The sequence below is a fragment of the Chiloscyllium punctatum genome, chromosome 1, assembly GCF_047496795.1.
Source record: "Chiloscyllium punctatum isolate Juve2018m chromosome 1, sChiPun1.3, whole genome shotgun sequence".
NCBI classification, from domain to species: Eukaryota; Metazoa; Chordata; class Chondrichthyes; order Orectolobiformes; family Hemiscylliidae; genus Chiloscyllium; species Chiloscyllium punctatum.
Window position 1 is genome coordinate 165,871,571 of NC_092739.1, and position 27,883 is coordinate 165,899,453.

General features: G+C 47.2%; 2 protein-coding genes across 7 annotated transcripts in view; one reads left to right on the forward strand and one right to left on the reverse strand.

Moving 5' to 3' along the window:
* Positions 1-956: 956 nt before the first annotated feature.
* Positions 957-19,373, reverse strand: tex261 (testis expressed 261). 2 transcript variants are annotated; one of them, XM_072578215.1, is made up of 6 exons: positions 19,244-19,373; positions 10,667-10,746; positions 8,297-8,450; positions 7,890-7,957; positions 6,418-6,520; positions 957-1,466 (listed from the first exon to the last, which is right to left on the reverse strand). In XM_072578215.1, the coding sequence occupies exons 1-6, from the start codon at positions 19,311-19,313 to the stop codon at positions 1,351-1,353; spliced, it is 591 nt and encodes a 196-aa protein (XP_072434316.1). In that variant the 5' UTR covers positions 19,314-19,373; the 3' UTR covers positions 957-1,350. The 2 variants fall into 2 exon arrangements, with proteins under 2 accessions (XP_072434316.1, XP_072434324.1); XM_072578223.1 differs by having other exon boundaries at positions 10,667-10,865; positions 19,244-19,353.
* Positions 19,374-19,649: 276 nt separating this feature from the next.
* LOC140481630 (heat shock 70 kDa protein 12B-like) overlaps positions 19,650-27,883 on the forward strand; it is a 168,158-nt gene continuing 159,924 nt past the window's right edge. For all 5 annotated transcript variants that reach the window (XM_072578169.1, XM_072578128.1, XM_072578138.1 and 2 more), the window contains exon 1: positions 19,650-20,126. Coding sequence is in view for 2 of the 5 variants with exons in the window: in XM_072578138.1 (XP_072434239.1) it covers positions 20,119-20,126 (8 nt within the window). In the remaining 3 variants the exon portion in view is untranslated. The remainder of the gene's footprint in view (positions 20,127-27,883) is intronic.

Below are 27,883 nucleotides of genomic sequence, written 5' to 3' on the forward strand. Positions count from 1 at the left end.
AGGTTCCTCAATTGCTCTCTGACTGGAGGTCACTGACGGAAGGACGAGTTCCCCAGTGTTAGACCCTCGTCTTGAGAAGGACCTGCAGAGTGAATGGAAAATACGAGCCAAGTGAGGACATTGGATTATAATCTCCACCCAATGAAGTGACGGATTCAAAGCAAACCAATGAAACTCTGCTTTTGGATCAGACTTAAATCAACACCCAATTATTTCCATAGGTGATGGAAATAATCCCACGGTAGTTTTGCAAAGATTGGGAAATGTACCCGTTGTGACCTGGTCAACTTTTCTCCCTGACTGAACATTTATCTCGTTATTCAGCACCTGGCTGCTTCTGGGATCTTGATGTGCGCAAATGGGTTGCCGTGTTTCCCACATATTGACCACATTTCAGTAAGTACTTTGCTGGCTGCGAAGCGAATTGCAAGATGTGCTAGAGATTCAAGACTTTATTTTTTTATGCAGCAAGAGCATTTACACGAGGATTCACGATCTAGTTGGTCACTGTTTCAATCTGAGAGTTTAACAATTGAGATACAGTTTCAAGAACCACAAATCAACATTAATCCAGCTCCCCCACACTGTCACTCAATAACCCCTCTCCCCCAGCGTCCTGTGATACGACTGTATCTGTACCGATGTTAATCCAGCTCCCTCACACTGTCACTCAGTAACCCCTCTCCCCCCAGTGCCCTGTGTTACTGACTGTATCTGTACTGATATTAATCTAGCTCCCTCACACTGTCACTCAGTAACCCCTCTCCCCCCAGCTCCTGGTGTTACTGACTATATCTCTCCTGATGTTAATACTGCTTTGAGTACAAGACAAACAGCAAGTTCTGGGGATGATTGTAAAACACAAGACAGCTAAAAGCAAGTGCACAAGACTCTCTTTAAAAAGAGCCAAAGGAGAGAGACAGTGCCTTTGAAGTTGAACTGAATCGAAACGTGTGTGAAACTGAACAAGATTTACTGAAAACATCATGACCACGTACAGCAATCATCCACTCCATTAGAAAATGGCAATGTCTACACCGAATACATCATGTGGGGAGCTTCAACTGAGTCCTCTCCAAATGGAACAAGATTTGTTTGTTTTTTTTTGTTTGAAGTCCTTCGAAATTCCAAAATCTGTGCAAAGATAATGCGTTTCAAATCTTCAACCAATATTCCTTCAGGAGGAGGGACCATTTAAAGAACAAAAACAAAAATCAAAAGAAATCCCAAATTAAAGTCCAAAGCAGGAGCTCATAATTCTCCACGTCAGGAAGTCTCTTGGTCTGTCAGCTCCACCCTCCTGCACCCTGTCCATCACTTTGACAAGTGTTCATGAACACACACACACAGTCAGTAAATCTTCTGTCGACTGGGCAGGATCGCCTCTTTGATGAAGGTGAAGATTACTAGGATTCCTGATCGCTTGCTCCTCTTTCCCTTTGTAAAGTAGTTTGACACAACGTCATCTGTGGAAAATAAAAGAAACCATGAACTAACTCACAAACCAGTCCATTTACCTAAACATTCAGAGTCAGAGTTATACATCACGGAAAATGACCTTTCTATGTAACCCATCCATGCTGACCAGATATCCGAACCTAATCTAGTCCCACCTGCCAGCACTTGGCCCATATCCCTCCAAACCTTTGCTATTCATATACTCATCCAAATGCCTCTTAAATGTTGCAATTGTACCAGCCTCCACCACATCCTCTGGCAGCTCATTCCATACATGTACCACCCTCTGCGTGAAAAAGTCACCCCTTAGGTCTCTTTTATATCTTTCCCCTCTCACCCTAAACCTATGCCCTCTAGTTCTGGACTCTCCGACCCCAGGGAAAAGACTTTGTCTATTTATCCTATCCATGCTCATGATTATATAAACCTCTATAAAATCACCCCTCAGCCTCCGATGCTCCAGGGAAAACAGCCCAGCCTGTTCAGCCTCTCCCTATAGCTCAGATCCTCCAACCCTAGCAACATCCGTGTAAATCGTTTCAAGTTTCACAACATGCTTCCTGTAGGAGGGAGACCAGAATTGCACACAATATTGCAAAAGTGGCCTAACCAATGTCCTGTACAGCTGCAATATGTCCTCCCAACTCCTGTACTCAACGCACTGACCTACCCTTTCAATCTATAAACCAGCCCATCAAACTAACACACTGGAGGTCACAGCACAACGGTTTCCACCTTGGGGGGGTGGAATTTACCCTAGGTGTTGTCAACATTGACTCTCGACCCGCTGACCCTCCTGCCGATTACCATCTTCTGCTGAGAAATCATTATTCCTCCATTTCAAAACCTGCGTGTTGAGAATCTATCTACGACCATTTAACAAAAAAAAACGGTTTCACCACTCTTCAGAGAGAGAGTTCAAAGGCTCTCGAGAGAAACCCACATCCTTCAGAGGAAGGAACAATTCCTGATCTCTGCTCGCCACTTTCGAAGGTCAGGGGTCACCAATTTCAAACACTTTCTGTAAGGTGTGAGTATCTGGTGATGGACGCAGAATCCCCGAATGTGAAGCGAGGGGGTGGAAAGTGATCAGGGTCGGCAGGACTGCGGATTTGAGATTACAATCAGAACAACCACCATCGTACTGTATGGCAGAGCAGGCTCAAAGAGCTGATGTGTTTTTAATCCATTCACACAACGTGGGCACCTTTGGTTAGGGTAGTCCACCCTGAATGAGAGAGTCAACCATATTACAGTGGATCTGGAATCACATGTAGGCCAGACCAAAGAAGGACTATCGTTTCCTTCCCTGAAGGTCATTAACGAACCAGATAAGTTCATTAGAACCCACAATCGGTGGGTGATAGGTTCACAGTTATTACAGTCTTAATTCCAGACTTTTATTTAATTCAAATTCCACCTTGGCAGGATTTGAGCGTGGGTTCCCCAAGGACATGACCTGGATCTCTGGATTAATGCTCGAGCGATCTCCACCACCAGGCCAACACTTCCTCACAGAGAATGTCTTTGTTTCTTTTTCTCGATAAAGAGGGAAGCATCCCTTCCATGTCAATTCTGCCATGACCCTTCTGGAGCTTGTACGTTTCACTGAAATCACCTCTGATGCTTCTAAACTCCAGTGGACACAAGCCCAGCCCTGTGCATTCTTTCCTCAGAAGAGGAGCTGCCCAGTGCTAGTCTTACTCTGGCAAACCATCGCTGAGCTGTTTCCAATGCGACTCCACTTAACTAAAAGAACAAACAAAGGAGAAGGACAGCACAAGCACAGGAACAGGCCCTTCGGCCCTCCAAGCCTATGCTGATCATCATGCCCTACCTAAACTTAAAGAAACCCCTTCTGCCCTTATTCGGTCTGTATCCCTCTATATTCCCTTGCTAGGGTGCTGGCAGGTGGGACTAGATTGGGTTGGGGTGTCTGGTCATAGATTGGGATGTCTGGTCATAGAGTCATAAGAGTCATAGAGATGTACATCATGGAAACAGACCCTTCGGTCCAACCCGACCAGATATCCCAACCCAATCTAGTCCCACCTACCAGCACCCGGCCCATATCCCTCCAAACCCTTCCTATTCATATACCCATCCAAATGCCTCTTAAATGTTGCAATTGTACCAGCCTCCACCACATCCTCTGGCAGCTCATTCCATACACGTACCACCCTCTGCGTGAAAAAGTTACCCCTTAGGTCTCTTTTATATCTTTCCCCTCTCACCCTAAACCTATGCCCTCTAATTCTGGACTCCCCGATCCCAGGGAAAAGACTTTGCCTATTTACCCTATCCATGCCCCTCATAATTTTGTAAACCTCTATAAGGTCACCCCTCAGCCTCCGACGCTCCAGGGAAAACAGCCCCAACCTGTTCAGCCTCTCCCTATAGCTCAGATCCTCCAACCCTGACAACATGCTTGTAAATCTTTCCTGAACCCTTTCAAGTTTCACAACATCTTTCCGATATGAAGGAGACCAGAATTGCACACAATATTCCAACAGTGGCCTAACCAATGTCCTGTACAGCTGCAACATGACCTCGCAACTCCTGTACTCAATACTCTGACCAATAAAGGAAAGCATACCAAACGCCTTCTTCACTATCCTATCTACCTGCGACTCTACTTTCAAGGAGCTATGAACCTGCACTCCAAGGTCCCTTTGTTCAGCAACACTCCCTAGGACCTTATCATTAAGTGTATAAGTCCTGCTAAGATTTGCTTTCCCAAAATGCAGCACCTCGCATTTATTTGAATTAAACTCCATCTGCCACTTCTCAGCCCATTGGCCCATCTGGTCCAGATCCTGTTGTAATCTGAAGTAACCCTCTTTGCTGTCCACTACACCTCCAATTTTGGTGTCATCTGCAAACTTACTAACTGTACCTCTTATGCTCACATCCAAATCATTTATGTAACTGACAAAAAGTAGAGGGCCCAGCACCGATCCTTGTGGCACTCCACTGGTCACAGGCCTCCAGTCTGAAAAACAACCCTCCACCACCACCCTCTGCCTTCTACCTTTGAGCCAGTTCTGTATCCAAATGGCTAGTTCTCCCTGTATTCCATGAGATCTAACCTTGCTAACCAGTCTCCCATAGGGAACCTTGTCGAACACCTTACTGAAGTCCATATAGATCACATCTACTGCTCTGCCCTCATCAATCTTCTTTGTTACTTCATCAAAAAACTCAATCAAGTTTGTGAGACATGATTTCCCATGCACAAAGCCATGTTGACTATCCTGAATAAGTCCTTGCCTTTCCAAATACATGTACATCCTGTCCCTCAGGACTCCCTCCAATAACCTGCCCACCACCGAGGTCAGGCTCACTGGTCTATAGTTCCCTGGCTTGTCCTTACCACCCTTCTTAAACAGTGGCACCACGTTTGCCAACCTCCAGTCTTCCGGCACCTCACCTGTGACTATCTATGATACAAATATCTCAGCAAGAGGCCCAGCAATCACTTCTCTAGCTTCCCACAGAGTTCTCGGGTACACCTGATCAGGTCCTGGGGATTTATCCACCTTTAACCGTTTCAAGACATCCATGGATGGGTTAGACTGCAGCTTCTGTTTCTGTGCTGTGCATCTCTATGAGTCTAGTCATGAAACCATCCAGATGTCAATATTACACGTGTTACTCCAGATGTAGTCCAAACAGACACGAGGAACAGTTGGACCGACAAAGCGGTGGCCAATATCTCTGTCTGAGACTTGCTGCACTGAAGCTCAGCTCAAGCTGGAAGATCTAAACCTCATTTTCTACTTGGGGACCCTGCAGCCTCCTGGAGTCAATATCAAGTCTGTCCCAGCTCCCCCATCCTCAGACACCAAGCCTTGTTACCATACAGTCTGCCATTACATACTACCTATTGTCAGTCTCCATTCACAGCTATTGGCCTTCCTAGCCAGATCGTTATCCATTCCTTTGTCTGTCCAACTGTTCTCTCTGTTTGGGCTCTATCCGCTCCCATGTGGGCAGCACGGTAGCTCAGTGGTTAGCACTGCTGCCTCACAGCACCAGGGACCCGGGTTCGATTCCAGCCTCGGGTGACTGTCAGTGTGGAGTTTGCACATTCCCCCCTGTGTCTGCAAGGGTTTCCTCCGGCTGCTCTGGTGTCCTCCCACAGTCCAAAGATGTGCAGGTTAGGTGGATTGGCCATGCTAAATTGCCCCACAGTACTAAGGGATATGCAGGTTAGGTGCATTAGTCAGGGGTAAATATAGGATAATAGGGTTGGGGATTGGGTCAGGGTGAGTTACTCTGCGGAGGGTCGGTGTGGACTTGTTGGGCCGAAGGGCCTATTTCCACACTGTAGCGTTTCTAATTCTAATCATTTATTTATCACTCCTCCCCCCCCACCCTACCTTTTCGAATTAAACCAGCATTTTCCTAGCTACTATCAGTTCTGAGGAAGGGTCACTGGACCCAAAACATTAACTGATTTCTCCCCACAGATGCTTACAGACCTGCTGAGCGCTTCTAGCAATTTCTGTTTTTGTTTCCACTTTCCAGGATCGGCGGTTCTTTTGGTTTTTAACTTCCAAACCCATGACCCCTTCCAGCTCGAAGGAAAAAGCAGCAGACACGTGGAGACACCACCCCCTCCAACTTCTCTTCCAAGCCACTCACCATCCTGATGTGGAAATAAATCGCCTTTTCTTCACTGTCACGAGATCAAAATCTTGGAATTCCCTCCCTAAAAACACACTGTATCTAATCCCCACGGACAATTCAGGAACACAGCTCACCCCCATCTTCTCAAGGGCATTAGGGATGGGCAATCAATGCTGGCCCAGCCGAAGACACCCACATGCTGCGAACGATTAAACACATGATCGCTCAACCCACAAACCAACAATGTTAATCATTTCGCTCATAAACCAATCCACTAACTAGCAATACAACAGAAATCGTTCAGGAACTTGGGTGTGTCTCACTCACCTCCCTGCTGAATTGTGGAAGGAAGGACATTCTCTCCAGCAGAAAGGGACACAAAGAAGGAGAAAGGGGTTATCCACAGGCACAGTGTGAAGTAAGCCAGCACCTGAAGGAATACAAAGAACCCAGACAAGTGATTTCACTGGTAACCAAACAGGGGAGTCCATAATCAAACAAGAGAAGCCTTCCAAACAAAATGAATAACCTCAGACTTCCCCGAATTAAACTCTATTGGCCCCTTCTTATACACTCATGCATTCAGCCTCTCGCTTAGTGGCCTGTCCTAACAAAAGTGTGATTTGTCTCGGTATACTAATACCATTTTTAGAGACGGATTTCAAACTAGTGGCATATGGGTGCTGGGTCATTTCAAGAAGAGTTTTAAAAGTACACAAGATGAAAGAGTCCTTTCTAGAACACTGACCGAATTCCAGTATGTCTCAGAGAGCAAGCCCCTAGCATTTATACAGAGATGTTTATGATAGACTAAACATTAAAGGTATTAGGTTACTTTTGATTTAGAATAATCAAAGATTGGCTTTAGTTTAGAAAACCCAGAAATTGAGAGCTTTGAGGGCAGTTTTGAAGGAAACATGACAAGACTCAAGAGTTAATGACAGTTTCTATAAAGAAGCAAAGGGAAAGCAGTTATACTGGTGTGAAAGTTTAGCTTGTGAAACTTCCAGACCAGAAGTGTTTGGCTAGAAACATGCAAATTAATAACACATGAGAATGTGTAAGCTTTCAGATTCATGTGTATTTGTGTGAGAAGACTTCACAGGACTTAAATCAAACTTAAAGATTTGATATAGAGGACCATTTCTGGTTGGTGAAGCCATGGTGGGCCGAAGTCCTGTTTCAATGCTGTATGACTCTATAATTATTCTCTGGATTTGAATTGCTGCAAAGTGATGGCGTTGAGAAATACATGAGGCGTTATTTCCCTGTGCCTTTTTTTTAAACAATCTTTCAAACTCTTCTCTTGTATTTTTTCCCCCCTTTGTGTCATAAACTACCACTTTAGCATTAAAGAAAACCTGCAGGTGGGTACCTGTGTTACAGTGAATGACCACCACGTTAAATGTAAAACAATCTGATCTATTCAGGCAGATTTCATTTTGGAATCTGTCTTGTCTAGGAGTTGGTATTGTAACACTGGGTCCTCCTCCTCATATTTCCACCTAGTCTTGTATTTCAAGGGAAATTAATCTGGACGTCTTTGACAAAATAATATGGACTCTAAATGGCTGAGCAACCAACAGTCATCCTGTGGTAACACAATGATCTAACCAACTTAATACATTATGTTCAAATCCAACAGCCCTGGTGTTAGGTGTTTCCTTACTGAATTCCTTTAGGAAATCTATTGGTTCCCCTATATCTATCCTCCTCATAACAACTAATACATTATTTAAACACAGTTTGCTCACTATAAGACCAAGGTGACTTTCTTTGAATAAACTGCTGTTCCTTACCTCAGCAAAGGGATAATATTCTTCTGCAAAGTGTTGAAATGCCAAGTAATGGTTACAAACCACCAGCACTGTGGGAGGCATAAAAGTAAAATGTCCATTATTCTTTACACACTGTCATTATTCACGTTCAGACAGTTGTCAGTTTAACACAATGTAAGCATGTGACGTGGTGCTGACTGATCTATCACTGTATACTCCTGGAACAGGGAGCGCGAGAGTGAGCGCATGTCTGCTAGGGACTGGGCAGTTAGTTAGACTGAATAGTTGGGTGGGGGAAGGGAGGGACCAACTGAACTCTACAGGTAACTACAATGGGATGTGGCTATTGCCGTACCTCAACACACACACTCTTCTTGAGGAGTTAATGAACACTGGGCCACCCAGAAAGCAAAAGGAAGGGTACTTACCACAGGACAGTATAAAATTGGGTGACGTGAGTAGGATATATGGAAAGGTCTGTAAGAGGCCAAAGTAGACGAGGTTTGTGAAAAGTCCAACTCCAATCATTAATGCAGGAAAGTTCTCAAAGAGGTAGAGTCCAATCAGCACTGCCGTGGAGAACTGAGGAGTCAAGAAAATGAACTGAAAATGAACAGCTTGCATTTATCCTTCAACGTGAAAAAAATCTCAGCATCACAATGCAGTCTGCAACCCAGAAGCAGGATTAGTGGTGCTGGAAGAGCACAGCAGTTCAGGCAGCTTCATCAGGAAGGACTTTTGCCCTAAACGTCGATTTCACTGCTCGTTGGATGCTGCCTGAACTGCTGTGCTCTTCCAGCACCACTAATCCAGTATTTGGTTTTCAGCATCTGCAGTCATTGTTTTTACCGTTTTAACCCAGAAGCAGGCCATTCTTTGTGTCCCACACCTATCACCCCTGTCCGTATTGACTAGTCAGTTATTTCTTTCTCCATCATGCCTGCAACTCCCTGTGATAGTAAGTTCCACATACTTATCACTCTTGGGGCAAAGATATTTCTCCTAGCTTTTCCACTGGATTCATTAATCACTCTCATAGCTCAATGGCCATTGATGCTGGTCACCTCACAATCAGAAACATCTCTCTTGGGACAGCCCATCTCAGGTCAGCTTCAGTCTTCATTTTACCAAAGAACCTCTTCACCCTCATTGCCGCCCCCCCGATGGTTACAAGCGCTGTTCTGACATCATTGTGTAAATTGGTCTAGCGTCTCCTATACTTCCGTATCTATTTTATAATATGGTCGCCAGAACTGCTCACAGTACTCCGGTGGGGGTTAATAAATCCAAGCACTTGGCCGAGGGAGAAACAGGCACCGTGCAGCCTTGGGACAGTGCTGCTGGGCAGAACCAAACTTGGAGTTAATTGTCGGGCAGCAGATTAGGGAGAGGCTGCATGTGGCTGCATTTCCCTCCCCACCCCTTTCCACCTTCCGCAAAGACCGTTCCCTCCGTGACTACCTGGTCAGGTCCATGCCCCCCCTACAACCCACCCTCCAATCCTGGCACTTTCCTCTGCCACCGCAGGAACTGTAAAACCTGTGCCCACACCTCCTCCCTCACCTCTATCCAAGGCCCTAAAGGAGCCTTCCACATCCATCAAAGTTTTACTTGCACATCCACCAATATCATTTATTGTATCCGTTGCTCCCGATGTGGTCTCCTCTACATTGGGGAGACTGGGCGCCTCCTAGCAGAGCACTTTAGGGAACATCTCCGGGACACCCGCACCAATCAACCACACCGCCCTGTGGCCCAACATTTCAACTCCCCCTCCCACTCTGCCGAGGACATGGAGGTCCTGGGCCTCCTTCACCGCCGCTCCCTCACCACCAGACGCCTGGAGGAAGAACGCCTCATCTTCCGCCTCGGAACACTTCAACCCCAGGGCATCAATGTGGACTTCAACAGTTTCCTCATTTCCCCTTCCCCCACCTCATCCTAGTTCTAAACTTCCAGCTCAGTAACTGTCCCCATGACTTGTCCGGACTTGTCCTACCTGCCTATCTTCTTTTCCACCTATCCACTCCACCCTCTCCTCCCTGACCTATCACCTTCATCCCCTCCCCCACTCACCCATTGTACTCTATGCTACTTTCTCCCCACCCCCACCCTCCTCTAGCCTATCTCTCCGCGCTTCAGGTTCACTGCCTTTATTCCTGATGAAGGGCTTTTGCCCGAAACGTTGATTTCGAAGCTCCTTGGATGCTGCCTGAACTGCTGTGCTCTTCCAGCACCACTAATCCAGAATCTGGTTTCCAGCATCAGCAGTCATTGTTTTTACCTACATGTGACTCCAGACCATTGATTGTGACTCTTACCTATCCTCTGGGATGTGCAATAAACGTTGGCCTAGCCAGTCATCCCATCAATGAATTTCCAAAAATAAAGGCAATTGGAGTTTAATCAGGCTCCATTTGAAAACTACTACACTCTGAGGTACTGCTATGGTTGGACCATTCTCAACAATGACAAGCTGCACAAGGACAGAGAGAAACTTGGTTTTTTACTGATTGCAGAGAGCCACAAATTATTCCTCAATACAAATCCCAGTTTGCAAGCAACTTTGATGAAACCTGAACTCAGTGTGTGAATTACTGGGCCATATAACATAACACAAACAAAACCACAGTCATTGGGAAGCAGGCCCGACGGGCTGAATGGGCTTACACCTGCTCCTCCTTTACAACGCAGTCATCAGCACAGAGAAGCCCTGATCCAGTCAGTGTCCTACAGTCACACATTAAACTGGGAACCTTTCTCCCCCACACTTCCCGGTCACAGCAACACACACTCACCCATATCATGTACTTGATAATGCGGCTGGTAATTACTGTATACTCTTCGATTAATTCTGCCAGATAGTACAAGCCAGCAGCTGTTGATAGAGGGAGAGACGGTGACACACACATTACATGGGTGACAACAGCAAAAGAGGTGCAGACAGGAGCAGGAGAGAGGTTCGTCTAAAATAGGACAGGTATCTTGAAGACCATGCTGTTGATAAAATAACATGCCTTTAATTTATGCACATTCCACATAATTTATAGCTCAGGAACAGGCCATTCAGTCCAAATGATCCTCCGAGCTCTCATTATCTTACCCTGTTATGATATCCATCTCGTCCTTTCCCTCCACCACCCTCCCTCCAGTGTTTATCTGGGTTCTGAGGGAATGGGGCAATACTGTTTACATCAATGCCCCATGATAATGTGTCACACTCTCACAGTACAGAGGCTTTGATTTCCAGGTCAGAGTTATCACTCACTCTCTGATATTGGTTTCCAATTTTGCTCGCTTCAAATTAAAATGGAAGACTTTTATGTCAAATCGACATAAGGAGGGAGATAGTGTTGGGTATTCTAAAGGGCATTAAGGTGAACAAGTCCCTAGGTCCAGATGGGATCTATCCCAGGTTACTGAGGGAAGCGAGAGACAAAATAGCTGGGGCTTTAGCAGATATCTTATCAGCATCCTTGGACACTGAGGTCCCAGAGGACAGGAGAATTGGTAATGTTGTCTCCTTGTGGGTGGCACGGTGGCTCAGTGGTTAGCACTGCTGCTTCACAGCGATGGATAGAGACCTGGCTGGGCAACAAGAGACAGAGAGTAGTAGTGGAAGGGAGTTTCTCAAAATGGAGACCTGTGCCCAGTAGTGTCCCACAGGGATCTGCGCTGGGATCACTGTTTGTGATATACATCAATGATCTGGAGGAAGGTGCAGGTTGCCTCATTAGCAAGTTTGCAGATGACACTAACATTATGGAATAGCAGATGGTGAAGGGCACTGTCAGAGAATGCAACAGAACATAGATAGGTTGGAGAGTTGGGCAGAGAAATGGCAGATGGAGTTCAATCTGGATAAATGTGAGCTGATGCATTTGGAAAATCAATTCAAGAGTGATCTATACAGTAAATGGAAAGGTCCTGGGGAAAATTAATGTACAGAGAGATCTGGGTGTTCAGGTCCATTGTTCCCTGAAGGTGGCAACACAGGTCAGTAGAGTGGTCAAGGCGGCATATGGCATGCTTTCCTTCATCGGGGTACTGAGTACAAGGGTTGGAAAGTCGTGCTACAACTGCACAAGACTTGGGTTCGGCCACATTTGGAATACTGTGTGCAGTTCTGGTCACCACATTACCAAAAGGATGTGGATGCTGTGGGGAGGGTACAGAGGAGGTTCACCAGGATGTTGCCTGCTACAGAGGGTGCTAGCTATGAGGGGAGGTTCAGTAGATTAGGATATTTTCATTGGAAAGAAGAAGGTTGAGGGGGGACCTGACTGAAGCTTACAAAATCATGAGAGGTATAGACAGGATGGACCGCAAGAGTGGAGGGCTCAATTTGGAGGGGACATGAGTTCAAGGTGAGAGGGTAAAAGTTTAAGGGAGATATGGGTGCAAAGTTCTTCACACAGAGGGTGGTGGGTGCCTGGAACACATTGCCAGTGGAGGTGGTAGAGGCGGGCATGATAGCATCATTTAAGCTGTAACTAGACAGATACATGAATGGACAGGGAGCAGAGGGATACAGATCCTTAGAAAATAGGCAACAGGTTTGGACAGAGGATCTGGATCGGTGCAGGCTTGGAGGGTCAAAGGGCCTGTCCTGTGCTGTAATGTTCTTTGTTTTTTTGATCAATATTTACCCAATCAGACTCTGCACAATCTTTACACCATTATCTGGACACCCCACACTGTCAATTCACACCATAGCCCTGTATCAATCACCAAACTAATCCCACTGCCCCACTCTCTCCCCATAGCCCTGTATCAATCCCAAACTAATCCCACTGCCCCACTCTCCCCCATAGCCCTGTATCAATCCCAAACTAATCCCACTGCCCCACTCTCTCCCCATAGCCTTGTATCAATCCCAAACTAATCCCACTGCCCCACTCTCTCCCATAGCCCTGTATCAATCCCAAACTAATCCCACTGCCCCACTCTCTCCCCATAGCCCTGTATCAATCACCAAACTAATCCCACTGCCCCACTCTCTCCCCATAGCCTTGTATCAATCCCAAACTAATCCCACTGCCCCACTCTCTCCCATAGCCCTGTATCAATCACCAAACTAATCCCACTGCCCCACTCTCTCCCATAGCCCTGTATCAATCACCAAACTAATCCCACTGCCCCACTCTCTCCCCATAGCCCTGTATCAATCACCAAACTAATCCCACTGCCCCACTCTCTCCCCATAGCCTTGTATCAATCCCAAACTAATCCCACTGCCCCACTCTCTCCCCATAGCCCTGTATCAATCCCAAACTAATCCCACTGCCCCACTCTCTCCCCATAGCCTTGTATCAATCCCAAACTAATCCCACTGCCCCACTCTCTCCCATAGCCCTGTATCAATCCCAAACTAATCCCACTGCCCCACTCTCTCCCCATAGCCCTGTATCAATCCCAAACTAATCCCACTGCCCCACTCCCTTCCAAGGTCCTGCCATTTTCTTTTGCTTCAAATACTTGTTGGCTTTTCTGTCTTTTGATTAACTTGCTGAAAACCTTATCTCTGGAAACCTTATCAATATCTCTAATGATAAGAAAGTTAGCATTAAGGCGCTTTACCTGAATGCTCGTAGCATTCATAACAAAGCAGATGAACTAATGGCACAGATCATAGTGAATGATTATGATGTGGTAGGCATCACAGAGACTTGGTTACGGGGGGGGGGGGGGGGGGGGGGGTCAGGACCGGCAGTTAAACCTCCAAGGATTTTCAACTTATCGAAAAGACAGGGAGGTCGGCAGAGGGGGTGGGGTTGCCTTGTTAGTTAAGAACAATATTAAATGTATGGCACTGAATGACATAGCGTCAGATGATGTGGAGTCTGTGTGGGTGGAATTGAGGAACCACAAAGGCAAAAAAACCGTAATTGGAGTTGTGTACAGACCTCCTAACAGTGGTCAGGAGCAGGCACGCAACATGTACCGGGAAATAGAGAAGGCATGTCAGAAAGGCAAGGTCACGGTAATCATGGGGGACTTCAATATGCAGGTGGACTGGGTAAATAATGTTGCCAGTGGATCCAAAGAAAGGGAATTCATGGAATGCATGGCTTTTTGGAACAGCTTGTCATGGAGCCCACAAGGAAGCAGGCTATTCTGGACCTAGTGCTTTGCAATGAACCAGACTTTATAAAAGATCTTAAAGTAAGGGAACACTTAGGAAGCAGCGATCATAATATGGTAGAGTTCAGTCTGGAGTTTGAAAGAGAGAAGGCAAAATCGGATGTAATGGTGTTACAGTTAAATAAAGGTAATTACGAGGGCATGAGAGAGGAACTGACTAAAATAGACTGGAAGCAGAGGCTTGCGGGGAAGACAGTAGAGCAAAAATGGCAGGAGTTTGTGGGTATAATTAAGGACACTGTACAGAGGTTCATCCCCAAGAAAAGAAAGATTATCCAGGGAGGGATTAGACAGCCATGGCTGACAAAGGAAGTCAGGAAATGTATTAAAGAAAAAGAGAGATCCTATAAAGTGGCCAAGAGCAGTGGGAAATCGGAAGATTGGGAAGGCTACAAAAACAAACAGAGGATAACAAAGAGAGTAATAAGAAAGGAGAGGATCAAATATGAAGGTAGGCTAGCCAGTAATATTAGAAACGATAGTAAAAGTTTCTTTCAATACATAAGAAACAAACAACAGACAAAAGTAGACATTGGGCCACTTCAAACTGATGCTGGAAGCCTAGTGATGGGAGATAAGGAAATAGCAGGAGAACTTAACAAATACTTTGCGTCAGTTTTCACAGTGGAAGACAGGAGTAATATCCCAACAAGTAAAGGGAGTCAGGGGGCTGAGTTGAGTATGGTTGTCATTACAAAAGAGATAGTGCTAGAAAAGCTAAAAAGTCTTAAAATTGATAAATCTCCTGGCCCAATGGGATACATCCTAGAGTTCTGAGAGAGGTGGCTGAGGAAATAGCGGAGGCATTGGTTAAGGTCTTTCAAGAGTCACTGGAGTCACGGAAAGTCCCGGATGATTGGAAGATCGCGGTCGTAACCCCATTGTTCAAGAAAGGATCAAGACAAAAGATGGAAAATTATAGGCCAATTAGCCTAACCTCGGTTGTTGGTAAAATTCTAGAATCCATCATTAAGGATGAGGTTTCTAAATTCTTAGAAGAGCAGAGTCTGATTAGAACAATTCAACATGGATTTACTAAGGGGAGGTCATGCCTGACAAACCTGTTGGTATTCTTTGAAGAGGTGACAAGCAGGTTAGACCAGGGAAACCCAGTGGATATGATCTATCTAGACTTCCAAAAGGCCTTTGATAAGGTGCCACACGGGAGGCTGCTGAGCAAGGTGAGGGCCCATGGTGTTCGAGGTGAGCTACTGGGATGGATTGAGGATTGGCTGTCTGACAGAAGGCAGAGAGTTGGGATAAAAGGTTCTTTTTCAGAATGGCAGCCGGTGACGAGCGGTGTCCCGCAGGGTTCAGTGTTGGGGCCACAGCTGTTCGCATTATATATTAATGATTTGGATGAAGGGACTGGGGGCATTCTAGCAAAGTTTGCCGATGATACGAAGATAGGTGGACAGGCAGGTAGTACTGAGGAAGTGGGGAGGCTGCAGAAGGATCTAGACAGTTTGGGAGTGTGGTCCAGGAAATGGCTGATGGAATTCAACGTGAACAAATGCGAGGTCTTGCACTTTGGCAAAAAGAATAAAAGCACAGACTACTTTCTAAACAGTGAGAAAATTCGTAAAGCCAAAGTACAAAGGGATCTGGGAGTGCTAGTTGAGGATTCTCTAAAGGTCAACATGCAGGTTGAGTCTGTGATTAAGAAAGCGAATGCAATGTTGTCACTTATCTCAAGAGGGTTGGAATATAAAAGCACTGTTGTGCTCCTGAGACTTTATAAAGCTCTGGTTAGGCCTCATTTGGAGTAGTGTGTCCAGTTTTGGTCCCCACACCTCAGGAAGGACATACTGGCACTGGAATGTGTCCAGCGGAGATTCACACGGATGATCCCTGGAATGGTAGGTCGAACATATGAGGAACGGCTGAGGATCCTGGGATTGTATTCATTGGAGTTTAGAAGATTAAGGGGAGACTTAATAGAGACGTACAAGAAAATACATGGCTTGGAAAGGGTGGACGCTAGGAAATTGTTTTCGTTAGGTGAGGAGACTAGGACCCGTGGACACATCCTTAGAATTAGAGGGGGGTAAATTCAGAACAGAAATGCGGAGACATTTCTTCAGCCAGAGAGTGGTGGGCCTGTGGAATTCATTGCCGCAGAGTGCAGTGGAGGCCGGGACGCTAAATGTCTTCAAAGCAGAGATTGATAGATTCTTGTTGTCTCGGGGAATTAAGGGCTACGGGGAGAATGCGGGCAAGTGGAGTTGAAGTGCCCAGCAGCCATGATTGAATGGTGGAGTGGACTCGATGGGCCGAATGGCCTTCCTTCCACTCCTATGTCTTATGGTCTTATGGTCTAACCTTGCCATCTTCTCCCAGTTCACTTCATAAAGCTACTCTTTCAGTCTGTCCCACTCTCTATTTCACTCCACGTCCCCTCCTCTCTAATTCCCTCCCCACAGAGAAACTCCTGTATCTTGGATACCACAGGATGTCCTGAAGCTCTGAACAGCCAAAGGCTATAAGAATGCAGGAGACAATTTGCACAGAGTGAGATCCCATATAAAATCATGTGTGATTTTAATTAAGGGCTGAATGCTAGCACTGCGGGAAGTTATTTCATGTTCTTTTTCAAAACATAACAGTTACAGTCTCTAACCATGCTCTCTGGCTGATTTCCCTTTCCACTTCCACTCAGACTATACAATCAGGATCACACTTGTATTATTAAACTGAGCACAGTCCACACATTTTCTGCTACATCTATCTCCCTGAACCATCTCCTCTGTCGAGGAGGTTTGTTACCTTGATACTGTTTTGCAAACCCACCCTCCAATTCCAATTTGTCAGAGACTGAGATATTGTCACCCCGTGGAAACTGGCTGTCTCTCAATTAAATTGGTTTTCTTTCTCAGGGATTCAGGGGGAGTTTGCCAATTGGATACAACATTGGCTTAACAGCAACAGATAGGGTGATGGTGGAGGGAGGCCTGTGACCAGCGGTGTTCCACAGGGATCGGTGCTGGGTTAACTTCGATGAGAATATAGAAAGCATGGCCAGATGATACCAAAGTTGGTGGTGTTGTGGCCAGTGAAGAAGGTTACCTAAGATTACAAAGAGATCTTGATCAATTGGGTCAATGGGCTGAAGAGGGGCAGAGAGAGTTTAATTTGAATAAATGAGAGGTATTGCATTTTGATAAAACAGAAAAGAGCAGAACTATAACAATAAACAGTAGGGCCTTGAGTAGTGTTTAGATTAGAGTGGTGCTGGAATAGCACAGCAGGACAGACAGCACCCGAGGAGCAGGAAAATCGACGTTTGGACAAAGGCCCTTCATCAGGAAGGGAGCCCTTTGTTCAGCACCGCTCTAATCTAGACTCTGATTTCCAGCATCTGCATCTGAGTAGTGTTGTAGAACAGAGAGACACAGGGGTTTGTGTACATAATTCTTTGAAGTTTGGGTCAGATATAGACAGGGTGGTTAAGAAATTGTTAGCATATTTGCCTTCATTGGTCAGATCTTTGAGTTGGCACATCATGTTGAGGTTACACAGGATGTTGGTCAGGCCTTTTCTGGAGTACTGTGTCCAATTCTGGTCACCCTGTTATAGGAAGGGTATTATTCAGCTGGAGAGGGTTCAGAAGAGGTTTACCAGGATGGTGTTGGGAATGGAGGGTTTGAGTTGGAAGGAGAGGCTAGATAAGATGGGACCTTTTTCACTGGTGCGTAGGAGGTTGAGGGGTGACTTTACAGAGGTTAATAAAGGGGAGAGATAAGGTGAATGGCAGGTGCCTTTTCCCTATGGTGGGGGATTTCAAGACTAGAGGGCATATTTTTTTAAAGGCGAGAGGAGAAAGATTTTAAAAAGACACAGGGCAATTTTTTTTTAAACTATACGATCAGGATCACACAGTGAGTCATTTGTGTGTGGAGCGAACTGCCAGAAGCAGTGGTGGTTGCGGGTAGAGTGATAGAAGATATTTAGGTAAGTACATAAATAAGAAAGGTTTGGAGGAATATGTGCCCAGTGCAGGCAACTGGAACTAGTTCAGTTTGGGATCATGGTTGACATGGATTAGTTGGGCCGAAGGGCCTGCTTCCCTGTTGTATGACTATGCCTCAAGTGATCCTTGGCCTTTTCCACATCCAATCTAAACATGATCAAACTTCCTTAAATACTGCATATAACACTAGATCTGCTCCCAATTCCCTCTTCGATCCATTAATGATTTGATTCCTTCCTTTCTCACCTGCACTGGGGTCCACTGAACCCTCAGAATCTAACATCACCATACCCCCACCATACCAACAGACTCAGACCCCCACCCCAGACCCTCATCCTCACCCCCCAACCCCCACCCACAGACTCAGACCCCTACCCCCAGATCCTCATCCTCACCCCACAACTCCCACCCACAGACTTAGACCCCTACCCCATGATCCTCATCCTCACCCCCAGACCCTCATCCTCACCCCCCCACCCACAGATTTAGACCCCTACCCCATGATCCTCATCCTCACCCCCAGACCCTCATCCTCACCCCCCCACCCACAGACTTAGACCCCTACCCCATGATCCTCATCCTCACCCCCAGACCCTCATCCTCACCCCCCCCACCCACAGACTCAGACCCCTACCCCCAGATCCTCATCCTCACCCCACAACCCCCACCCACAGACTTAGACCCCTACCCCATGATCCTCATCCTCTACCCCCAGACCCCCCCCCCCCCCCCCCCACTCCCACTATAATCACGTCCACCCCCCTCCCCGCTCCTTGAATGGGGGCGCCCAGACCTACAGCCTCTGATTGGACAGCCCACTCCAACAGAGCTCTCCCATTCGCCGCCCTGCCTGCGCCGAGGGGCCAATGGGGTGCCGGCTCGGACAGGCTGACCCGCGGGCTCCGTCGTAACGGGCGTCCCCATTGGCCCGCCCATCGCCTCCCCGATGCATTAGCGCCGCTGATTGGCGGGGACCCTCACCGTCCAATCGGTGATTGGTTGAGCGCTTTCTGCCTACGTTGGCGGTTTCCCCATCCCCCACCGAGGGCCAGGGTACCCCCCCCACCGGGGTATCGGGGTGGGGGGTGGTGGTCAATGTCACCCCCCCCAGTCTCCCTGAGGCCCAGGCCTTGTGGGGAGTGAGGGCACAAGGCTGGCTCCGGCTCCGGCTCCAGGTGGACCCTGGCCTCCCCGCCCCCGGGAGTCAGGCCCGAGCCCGGCCTCCTCACCCCCTCCTCCCCCCCCCCGGACCGTCACTCACCGATCCCCAACGTGACAAAAGCGACCTGCAGCAGCAGCGACAGCCAGCTCAGGAGGTAAAGGAACCACATCCTGCCGCCCAGGGCCCGGCGCTGGCCCGGAATAAACACCCGACAGCCGGCACAGCGGTGAGAAGGCGCTCCCGGGAGAGCGTCACCCGCCGGACGGGAGGAGGAGTGACAGGGCTCGGGAACTCCAGGGAGAGCGCCGCCGGGCGGACGGGAGGTGGAGTGACAGGGCTCGGGAACTCCAGGGAGAGCGCCGCCGGGCGGACGGGAGGAGGAGTGACAGGGCTCAGGAACTCCAGGGAGAGCGCCGCCGGGCGGACGGGAGGTGGAGGAAGGACAGGGCTCAGGACCTCCCATGACAGCGCCCCCGGCCGGAGAGGATGAGGCAACACAGGTCTGAGGGCCTCCGGGAAGAGCGCCACCCTCCGGAGGAGACGGGGCTGGGAACTTCAGGGGAACAAGTAGAAGAATGACTCAGTGCGGCCATTCAGCCCATTGTGTCTGTACTCGCCCTCTGCAGGAGGATTGGACCTGACTCCATTTGACTGCCAGAAGTTGACAGTTTTTAATTTTCTTTTCAGTTTAACATTATCCCTGATTTCCCTGATTCTCCACAACCACCTGATGAAGGGGCGTCGCTCCGAAAGATAGTGTTTCCAAACAAACCTGTTCAACTATAACCTGGTGTTGGGTGATTTTTAATTCCTGATCAGAGCGGTGCTGGAAGAGCACAACAGTTCAGGCAGCATCCAAGGAGCAGGAAAATCAACGTTTCGGGCAAAAGCCCTTCATCAGGAATAGAGGCAGTGAGCCTGAAGCATGGAGAGATCGCATCGGGAGCAACGGATACAATAAATGATATTGGTGGATGTGCAGGTAAAACTTTTGATGGATGTGGAAGGATACCTTAAGGGGCTTGGACGGAGGTGAGGGAGCGGTCTCCTCTACATTGGGGAGACTGGGTGCCTCCTAGCAGAGCGCTTTAGGGAACATCTCCGGGACACCCGCACCAATCAACCAAACCACCCCGTGGCCCAACATTTCAACTCCCCCTCCCACTCTGCCGAGGACATGGAGGTCCTGGGCCTCCTTCACCGCCGCTCCCTCACCACCAGACGCCTGGAGGAAGAACGCCTCATCTTCCGCCTCGGAACACTTCAACCACAGGGCATCAATGTGGACTTCAACAGCTTCCTCATTTCCCCTTCCCCCACCTCACCCTAGTTCCAAACTTCCAGCTCAGTAACTGTCCCCTTGACTTGTCCGGACTTGTCCGACCTGCCTATCTCCTTTTCCACCTATCCACTCCACCCTCTCCTCCCTGACCTATCACCTTCATCCCCTCCCCCACTCACCCATTGTACTCTATGCTACTCTCTCCCCACCCCCACCCTCCTCTAGCTTATCTCTCCACGCTTCAGGCTCACTGCCTTTATTCCTGATGAAGGGCTTTTGCCCGAAACGTCGATTTCGAAGCTACTTGGATGCTGCCTGAACTGCTGTGCTCTTCCAGCACCACTAATCCAGAATCTGGTTTCCAGCATCTGCAGTCATTGTTTTTACCTACCTGATTTTTAACTTTGTCCACCCCAGTCCATTACCGGCCCCTGCTTTGACAAAGGGTCAGTTAGACTCGAAACATCAGCTCTTTTCTCTCCTTACAGATGCTGCCAGACCTGCTGAGATTTTCCAGCATTTTCTCTTTTGGTTTCTGGCCGCTCCACATCCTGATTTCCCTGGTTAACCATAGATGGTGTGTCCTCATTCTAGAGTCTCTCTCTCTCTCTCTCACCATAATGTGCCTTTGCTGGATGTCAAGAAATCTTCATTGTCTTGCCCCTGGATCTGTCCCAGCCTATCCTTTAACCTGATCCCCCAGTTTACTTTAGCCACCTCAGTTTCCATACCCTCTTTTCCATATCCTTGGTTCAGTTTATTAAAGTACTGATCTTGGCCCAGATTCCTCCCTTCACAAACCTGAAATTCCAGATTATACTCTCTGGAATTTAGAAAGGATGAGGGGAGATCAAACTGAGGTATTCAAGATAATAAAAAGGTGTGGATAAGATAGATGTGGAGCGGATGCTTCCTGGTGTGGGGCATTCTAGGGGTGAGAGGTCATAGTCTTAGGGTAAGGGGCAGCAAATGTAAAACAGAGAAACTCCTTCTCCCAGAGGGTTGTGAATCTGTGGAATTCACTCTCCCCAAAGTGCGGTGGATGCTGGGACAGTGAGTAAATTTAGGGAGGAGTTAGACAGATCTTTAATTGGTGATGGGTTGGAGGGATATGGGGGGAGAAGGCAGGAGAATGGGGATGAGGAGCATCTCAGTCTAGATCAGAGTGGTGCTGGAAAAGCACAGCAGGTCAGGCAGCATCCGAGGAGCAGTAAAATCGACGTTTCGGGCATTTGTCCTGCTGAAGGGCTTTTGTCCGAAACATTGATTCTCCTGCTCCTCGGATGCTGCCTGACCTGCTGTACTTTTCCAGCACCACTCTAATCTAGACTCTGATCTCCAGCATCTGCAGTCCTCACTTTTGCCTATGAGGAGCATCGCAGCCATGATCAAATGGTGGAGCAGACTCGATGGGCCAAATGGCCTAATCCTGCTCCTGTATCTTATGAATATGAACTACATCTAGGGCCTGCCTTTATAATGGAGTCATTAATTACTCCTGTCTCATTATCTAATTGAGTGTAGACTGATCCCAGACTAGTTCCCATGTCTGCTGCTCCAAGACACTATTCTGATAACATTCCAAGAAGTTATTTTCCAATCTGATTACGAGAGGTTCTCAAGGATAGTAATATCTGGATTACCCCTGGACCAGTGAGGGCAGGAATAGGAGGATAGAGCAGATGAATGCATGGCTGAGGAGCTGGTGTATGGGAGAAGGATTCACATTTTTGGATCATTGGAATCTCTTTTGGGGTAGAAGTGACCTGTACAAGAAGGACAGATTGCACCTAAATTGGAAGGGGACTAATATACTGGCAGGGAAATTTGCTAGAACTGCTTGGGAGGATTTAAACTAGTAAGGTGGGGGGGTGGGACCCAGGGAGATAGTGAGGAAAGAGATCGATCTGAGATGGGTACAGCTGAGAACAGAAGTGAGTCAAACAGTCAGGGCAGGCAGGGACAAGGTAGGACTAATAAATTAAACTGCATTTATTTCAATGCAAAGGGCCTAACAGGGAAGGCAGATGAACTCAGGGCATGGTTAGGAACATGAGACTGGGATATCACAGCAATTACAGAAACATGGCTCAGGGATGGACAGGACTGGCAGCTTAATGTTCCAGGATACAAATACTACAGGAAGGATAGAAAGGGAGGCAAGAGAGGAGGGGGAGTGGCATTTTTGATAAGGGATAGCATTACAGCTGCACTGAGGGAGGATATTCCCAGAAATACATCCAGGGACGTTATTTGGGTGGAACTGAGAAATAAGAAAGGGATGATCACCTTATTGGGATTGTATTAGAGACCCCCTAATAGTCAGAGGGAAATTGAGAAACAAACTTGTAAGGAGATCTCAGCTCTCTGTAAGAATAATAGGGTGGTTATGGTAGGGGATTTTAATTTTCCAAACATCGACTGGGACTGTCATAGTGTTAAGGGTTTAGATGGAGAGGAATTTGTTAAGTGTGTACAAGCACCGGTTACAAAGGCCCAACAACGTCTCTTCTTCCTCAGACAGCTGACGAAAATGAAGGTGAATGCCCTTGCCAACTTTTATAGATGTGCCATCGAGAGCATTCTGTCTGGATGTATCACTACCTGGTATGGTAACTGTATCATTCAAGATCAGAGACGGTTAGAGAGTGGTGAACTCGGCCCGGACGATCACAAAGGCCAACCTCCCATTTATAGAATCCATTTACCAGGCCGCTATCAAGGAAAGGCCACCAGCATTCTCAAAGACCTATCCTACTCTTAATATTCACCTGTACCTGTGGTTTTGTTTTTGCCGCTGTTTACCTGTTATTTACTTATCTACGCTCCTTAACTCTGTGAGCTTCCTGTATTGCTCGCAAGACAAAGCTTTTCACTGTACCTCAATACACATGACAATAAATTCAATTCAGTTCAGAAAATTTTCTGATTCAGTTTGTGGATGTACCTACAAGAGAAGGTGCAAAACTCCACCTACTCTTGGGAAATAAGGCAGGGCAGGTGACTGAGGTAAAAACAATGACTGCAGATGCTGGAAACCAGATTCTGGATTAGTGGTGCTGGACGAGCACAGCAGTTCAGGCAGCATCCAAGGAGCAGCAAAATCGACGTTTCGGGCAAAAGCCCTTCATCAGGAATAAAGGCAGTGAGCCTGAAGCGTGGAGAGATAAGCTAGAGGAGGGTGGGGGTGGGGAGAAAGTAGCATAGAGTACAATAGGTGAGGGGGAGGGGATGAAGGTGATAGGTCAGGGAGGAGAGGGCGGAGTGGATAGGTGGAAAAGAAGATAGGCAGGTAGGACAAGTCCGGACAAGTCAAGGAGACAGTTACTGAGCTGGAAGTTTAGAACTAGGATGAGGTGGGGGAAGGGGAAATGAGGAAACTGTTGAAGTCCACATTGATGCCCTGGGGTTGAAGTGTTCCGAGGCGGAAGATGAGGCGTTCTTCCTCCAGGCGTCTGGTGGTGAGGGAGCGGCGGTGAAGGAGGCCCAGGACCTCCATGTCCTCGGCAGAGTGGGAGGGGGAGTTGAAATGTTGGGCCACGGGGCGGTTTGGTTGATTGGTGCGGGTGTCTCGGAGATGTTCCCTAAAGCGCTCTGCTAGGAGGCGCCCAGTCTCCCCAATGTAGAGGAGACCACATCGGGAGCAACGGATACAATAAATGACATTAGTGGATGTGCAGGTGAAACTTTGATGGATGTGGAAGGCTCCTTTAGGACCTTGGATAGAGGTGAGGGAGGAGGTGTGGGCGCAGGTTTTACAGTTCCTGCGGTGGCAGGGGAAGGTGCCAGGACGGGAGGGTGGGTTGTAGGGGGGCGTGGACCTGACCAGGTAGTTGCGGAGGGAACAGTCTTTGCGGAAGGCGGAAAGGGGTGGGGAGGGAAATATATCCCTGGTGGTGGGGTCTGTTTGGAGGTGGCGGAAATGTCGGTGGATGATTTGGTTGATGCGAAGGTTTGTAGGGTGGAAGGTGAGCACCAGGGGCGTTCTGTCCTTGTTACGGTTGGAGGGGTGGGGTCTGAGGATGGAGGTGCGGGATGTGGACGAGATGCGTTGGAGGGCATCTTTAACCACGTGGGAAGGGAAATTGTCAGTGGGGGAGCACTTTGGGGCCAGCGACCATAATTATATTTGTTTTAAAATAATGATGGAAACGGATAGACTAGATCTAAAAGTTGAAGTTCTAAATTGGAGAAAGACCAATTTTGACGGTATTCGGCAAGAACTTTCGAAAGCTGATTGGGGGCAGATGTTCGCAGGTAAAAGGATGGCTAGAAAATGGGAAGCCTTCAGAAATGAGATAACGAGAGTCCAGAAAAAGTTTATTGCAAGGTTTGTGAAGGTTTGTATCTCAGGTTGAGGTTTAGGGTGTAGGTTTGCTCGCTGAGCTGTAGGTTTGATATCCAGATGTTTCATTACTTGGCTGGGTAACATCATCAGTGGTGACCTCCAAGTGAAGCGAAGCTGTTGTCTCCTGCTTTCTGTTTATATGTTCTATTTATAAAGATATAAATAGAAAGCAGGAGACAACAGCTTTGCTTCACTTGGAGGTCACCACTGATGATGTTACCTCGCCAGGTAATGAAACGTCTAGATATCAAATCTACAGCTCAGTGAGCAAACCTACACCCTAAAAGAAAGTATATTCCTGTCAGGGTGGTAGGTATAGGGAATGCTGGATGACTAAAGAAATTGAGGTTCTTGTTAAGAAAAAGAAGGAAGCATATGTCAGGTACAGACAGGATAGATCGAGTGAATCCTTAGAAGAGTATAAAGGCAGCAGGAGTATACTTAAGAGGAAATCAGGAGGGCAAAACGGGGACATGAGATAGCTTTGGCAAATAGGGTTAAGGAGAATCCAAAGGGTTTTTACAAACACATTAAGGACAAAAGGGTAACTAGGGAGAGAATAGGGCCCCTCAAAGATCAGCAAGGCAGCCTTTGTGTGGAGCCACAGAAAATGGGGGAGATACTAAATGAATATTTTGCATCAGTATTTACTGTGGAAAAGGATATGGAAGATATAGACTGTAGGGAAATAGATGGTGACATCTTGCAAAATGTCCAGATTACAGAGGAGGAAGTGCTGGATGTCTTGAAACGGTTAAAGGTGGATAAATCTCCAAGACCTGATCAGGTGTACCCGAGAACTCTGTGGGAAGCTAGGGAAGTGATTGCTGGGCCTCTTGCTGAGATATTTGTATCATCGATAGTCACAGGTGAGGTGCCGGAAGACTGGAGGTTGGCAAATGTGGTGCCACTGTTTAAGAAGGGTGGTAAAGACAAGCCAGGGAACTATAGACCGGTGAGCCTGACCTCGGTGGTGGGCAAGTTGTTGGAGGGAATCCTGAGGGACAGGATGTACATGTATTTGGAAAGGCAAGGACTGATTCGGGATCGTCAACATGGCTTTGTGTGTGGGAAATCATGTCTCACAAACTTGATTGAGTTTTTTGATGAAGTAACAAAGGGGATTGATGAGGGCAGAGCAGTAGATGTGATCTATATGGACTTCAGTAAGGTGTTCGACAAGGTTCCCCATGGGAGACTGATTAGCAAGGTTAGATCTCATGGAATACAGGGAGAACTAGCCATTTGGATACAGAACTGGCTCAAAGGTAGAAGACAGAGGGTGGTGGAGGGTTGTTTTTCAGACTGGAGGCCTGTGACCAGTGGAGTGCCACAAGGATCAGTGCTGGGTCCTCTACTTTTTGTCATTTACATAAATGATTTGGATGCGAGTATAAGAGGTACAGTTAGTAAGTTTGTGGATGACACCAAAATTGGAGGTGTAGTGGACAGCGAAGATGGTTACCTCAGATTACAACAGGATCTTGACCAGATGGGCCAATGGGCTGAGAGGTGGCAGATGGAGTTTAATTTTGATATGTGGTGCATTTTGGGAAAGGCATAGCAGGGCAGGACTTAATGGGAAGGTCCTCGGGAATGTTGCAGCTTGACCTTGTGGCTCCGAAACTCAATCCCTCTACCAATAAAAGCTAACACACCATCTGTCTTCTTAACAACTCTATCAACTTGGGCGGCAACTTTCAGCGATCTATGTACCTGGACACTGAGATCTCTCTGCTCATCTGCACTACCAAGAATCTTATCATTAGCCCATTACCCTGTATTCCTGTTACTCCTTCCAAAGTGAATCACCTCACACTTTTCTGCACTAAACTCCATTTGCCACCTTTCAGTCCAGCTCTGCAGCTTTGCTGTGTCCCTCTTTAACCTATAACATCTTTCAACAATATCCACAACTCCACTGACCTTAGTTTCATCCTCAAATTTACTAACCCATCCTTCTACACCCTCATCCAGATCATTTATAAAAAAATGACAAACAGCAGTGGCCCCAGAACAGATCCTTGCGGTACACCACTGCTAACTGAGCTCCAGGATGAACATTTCCCATCAACCACCACCCTCTGTCTTCTTTCAGCTAGCCAATTACTGATCCAAACTGCTAAACCACCTTCAATCCCATGTCTCCATATTTTGTACAAAAGCCGACAGTGGGGAACCTTATCAAACCCCTTACTGAAATCCATATACACCACATCAACCGGTTTACCCTCATCCACCTGTTTGGTCACCTTCTCAAAGAACTCAATAAGGTTTGTGAGGCACGACCTACCCTTCACAAAACAGTGTTGACTATCCTTAATCAAATTATTCTCTTCTAGATGATTATAAATCCTATCTCTCAAAACCTTTTCCAAAACTTTACCCACAACTGAAGTAAGGCTCACTGGTCTATAATTACCAGGGTTGTCTCTACTCCCCTTCTTAAACAAGGGGAACTACATTTACTATCCTCCAGTCTTTTGGCACTATTCCTGTACACAATGACAATTTAAAGATCACTGCCAAAGGCTTGGCAATCTCCTCCCTGGTTTCCCAGAGAATCCAAGGCTAAATTCCATTCAGCCCCAGGGGACTTATCTATTTTCACACTTTCCAGAATTTCTAACACCTCCTCCTTGTGAACCTCACTCCCATTTAGTCGAGTCGCCTGTTTCTCAGTATTCTTCTCGACAACACTGTCTTGCTCCAGTCTGAATACTCATGAAAATATTCATTTAGCGCTTCCCCTATCTCCACTGACTCCATGCACAACATACCACTACTGTCCTTGATTGGTCCTAATCTTACTCTAGTCATTCTTTTATCCCTTATATACCTGTAGAAAGCTTTAGGGTTTTCCCTGATCCTATCTGCCAACAACTTCTCATGTCCCCTTCTTGCTCATCTTAGCTCTCTCGAGGTCTTTCCTAGCTGACTTGGTTCTCTCAATCATCCTAATTGAGCCTTCACATCTCATCGTAACATAAGCCTCTTCTTCCTCTTGACAAGAGATTAAACTCTTCGTAAACCACTGCTCCTACACTCGACAACTTCCTCCCTGTCTGACAGGTACATACTTACAAAGGGGACACAGTAGCTGCTCCTT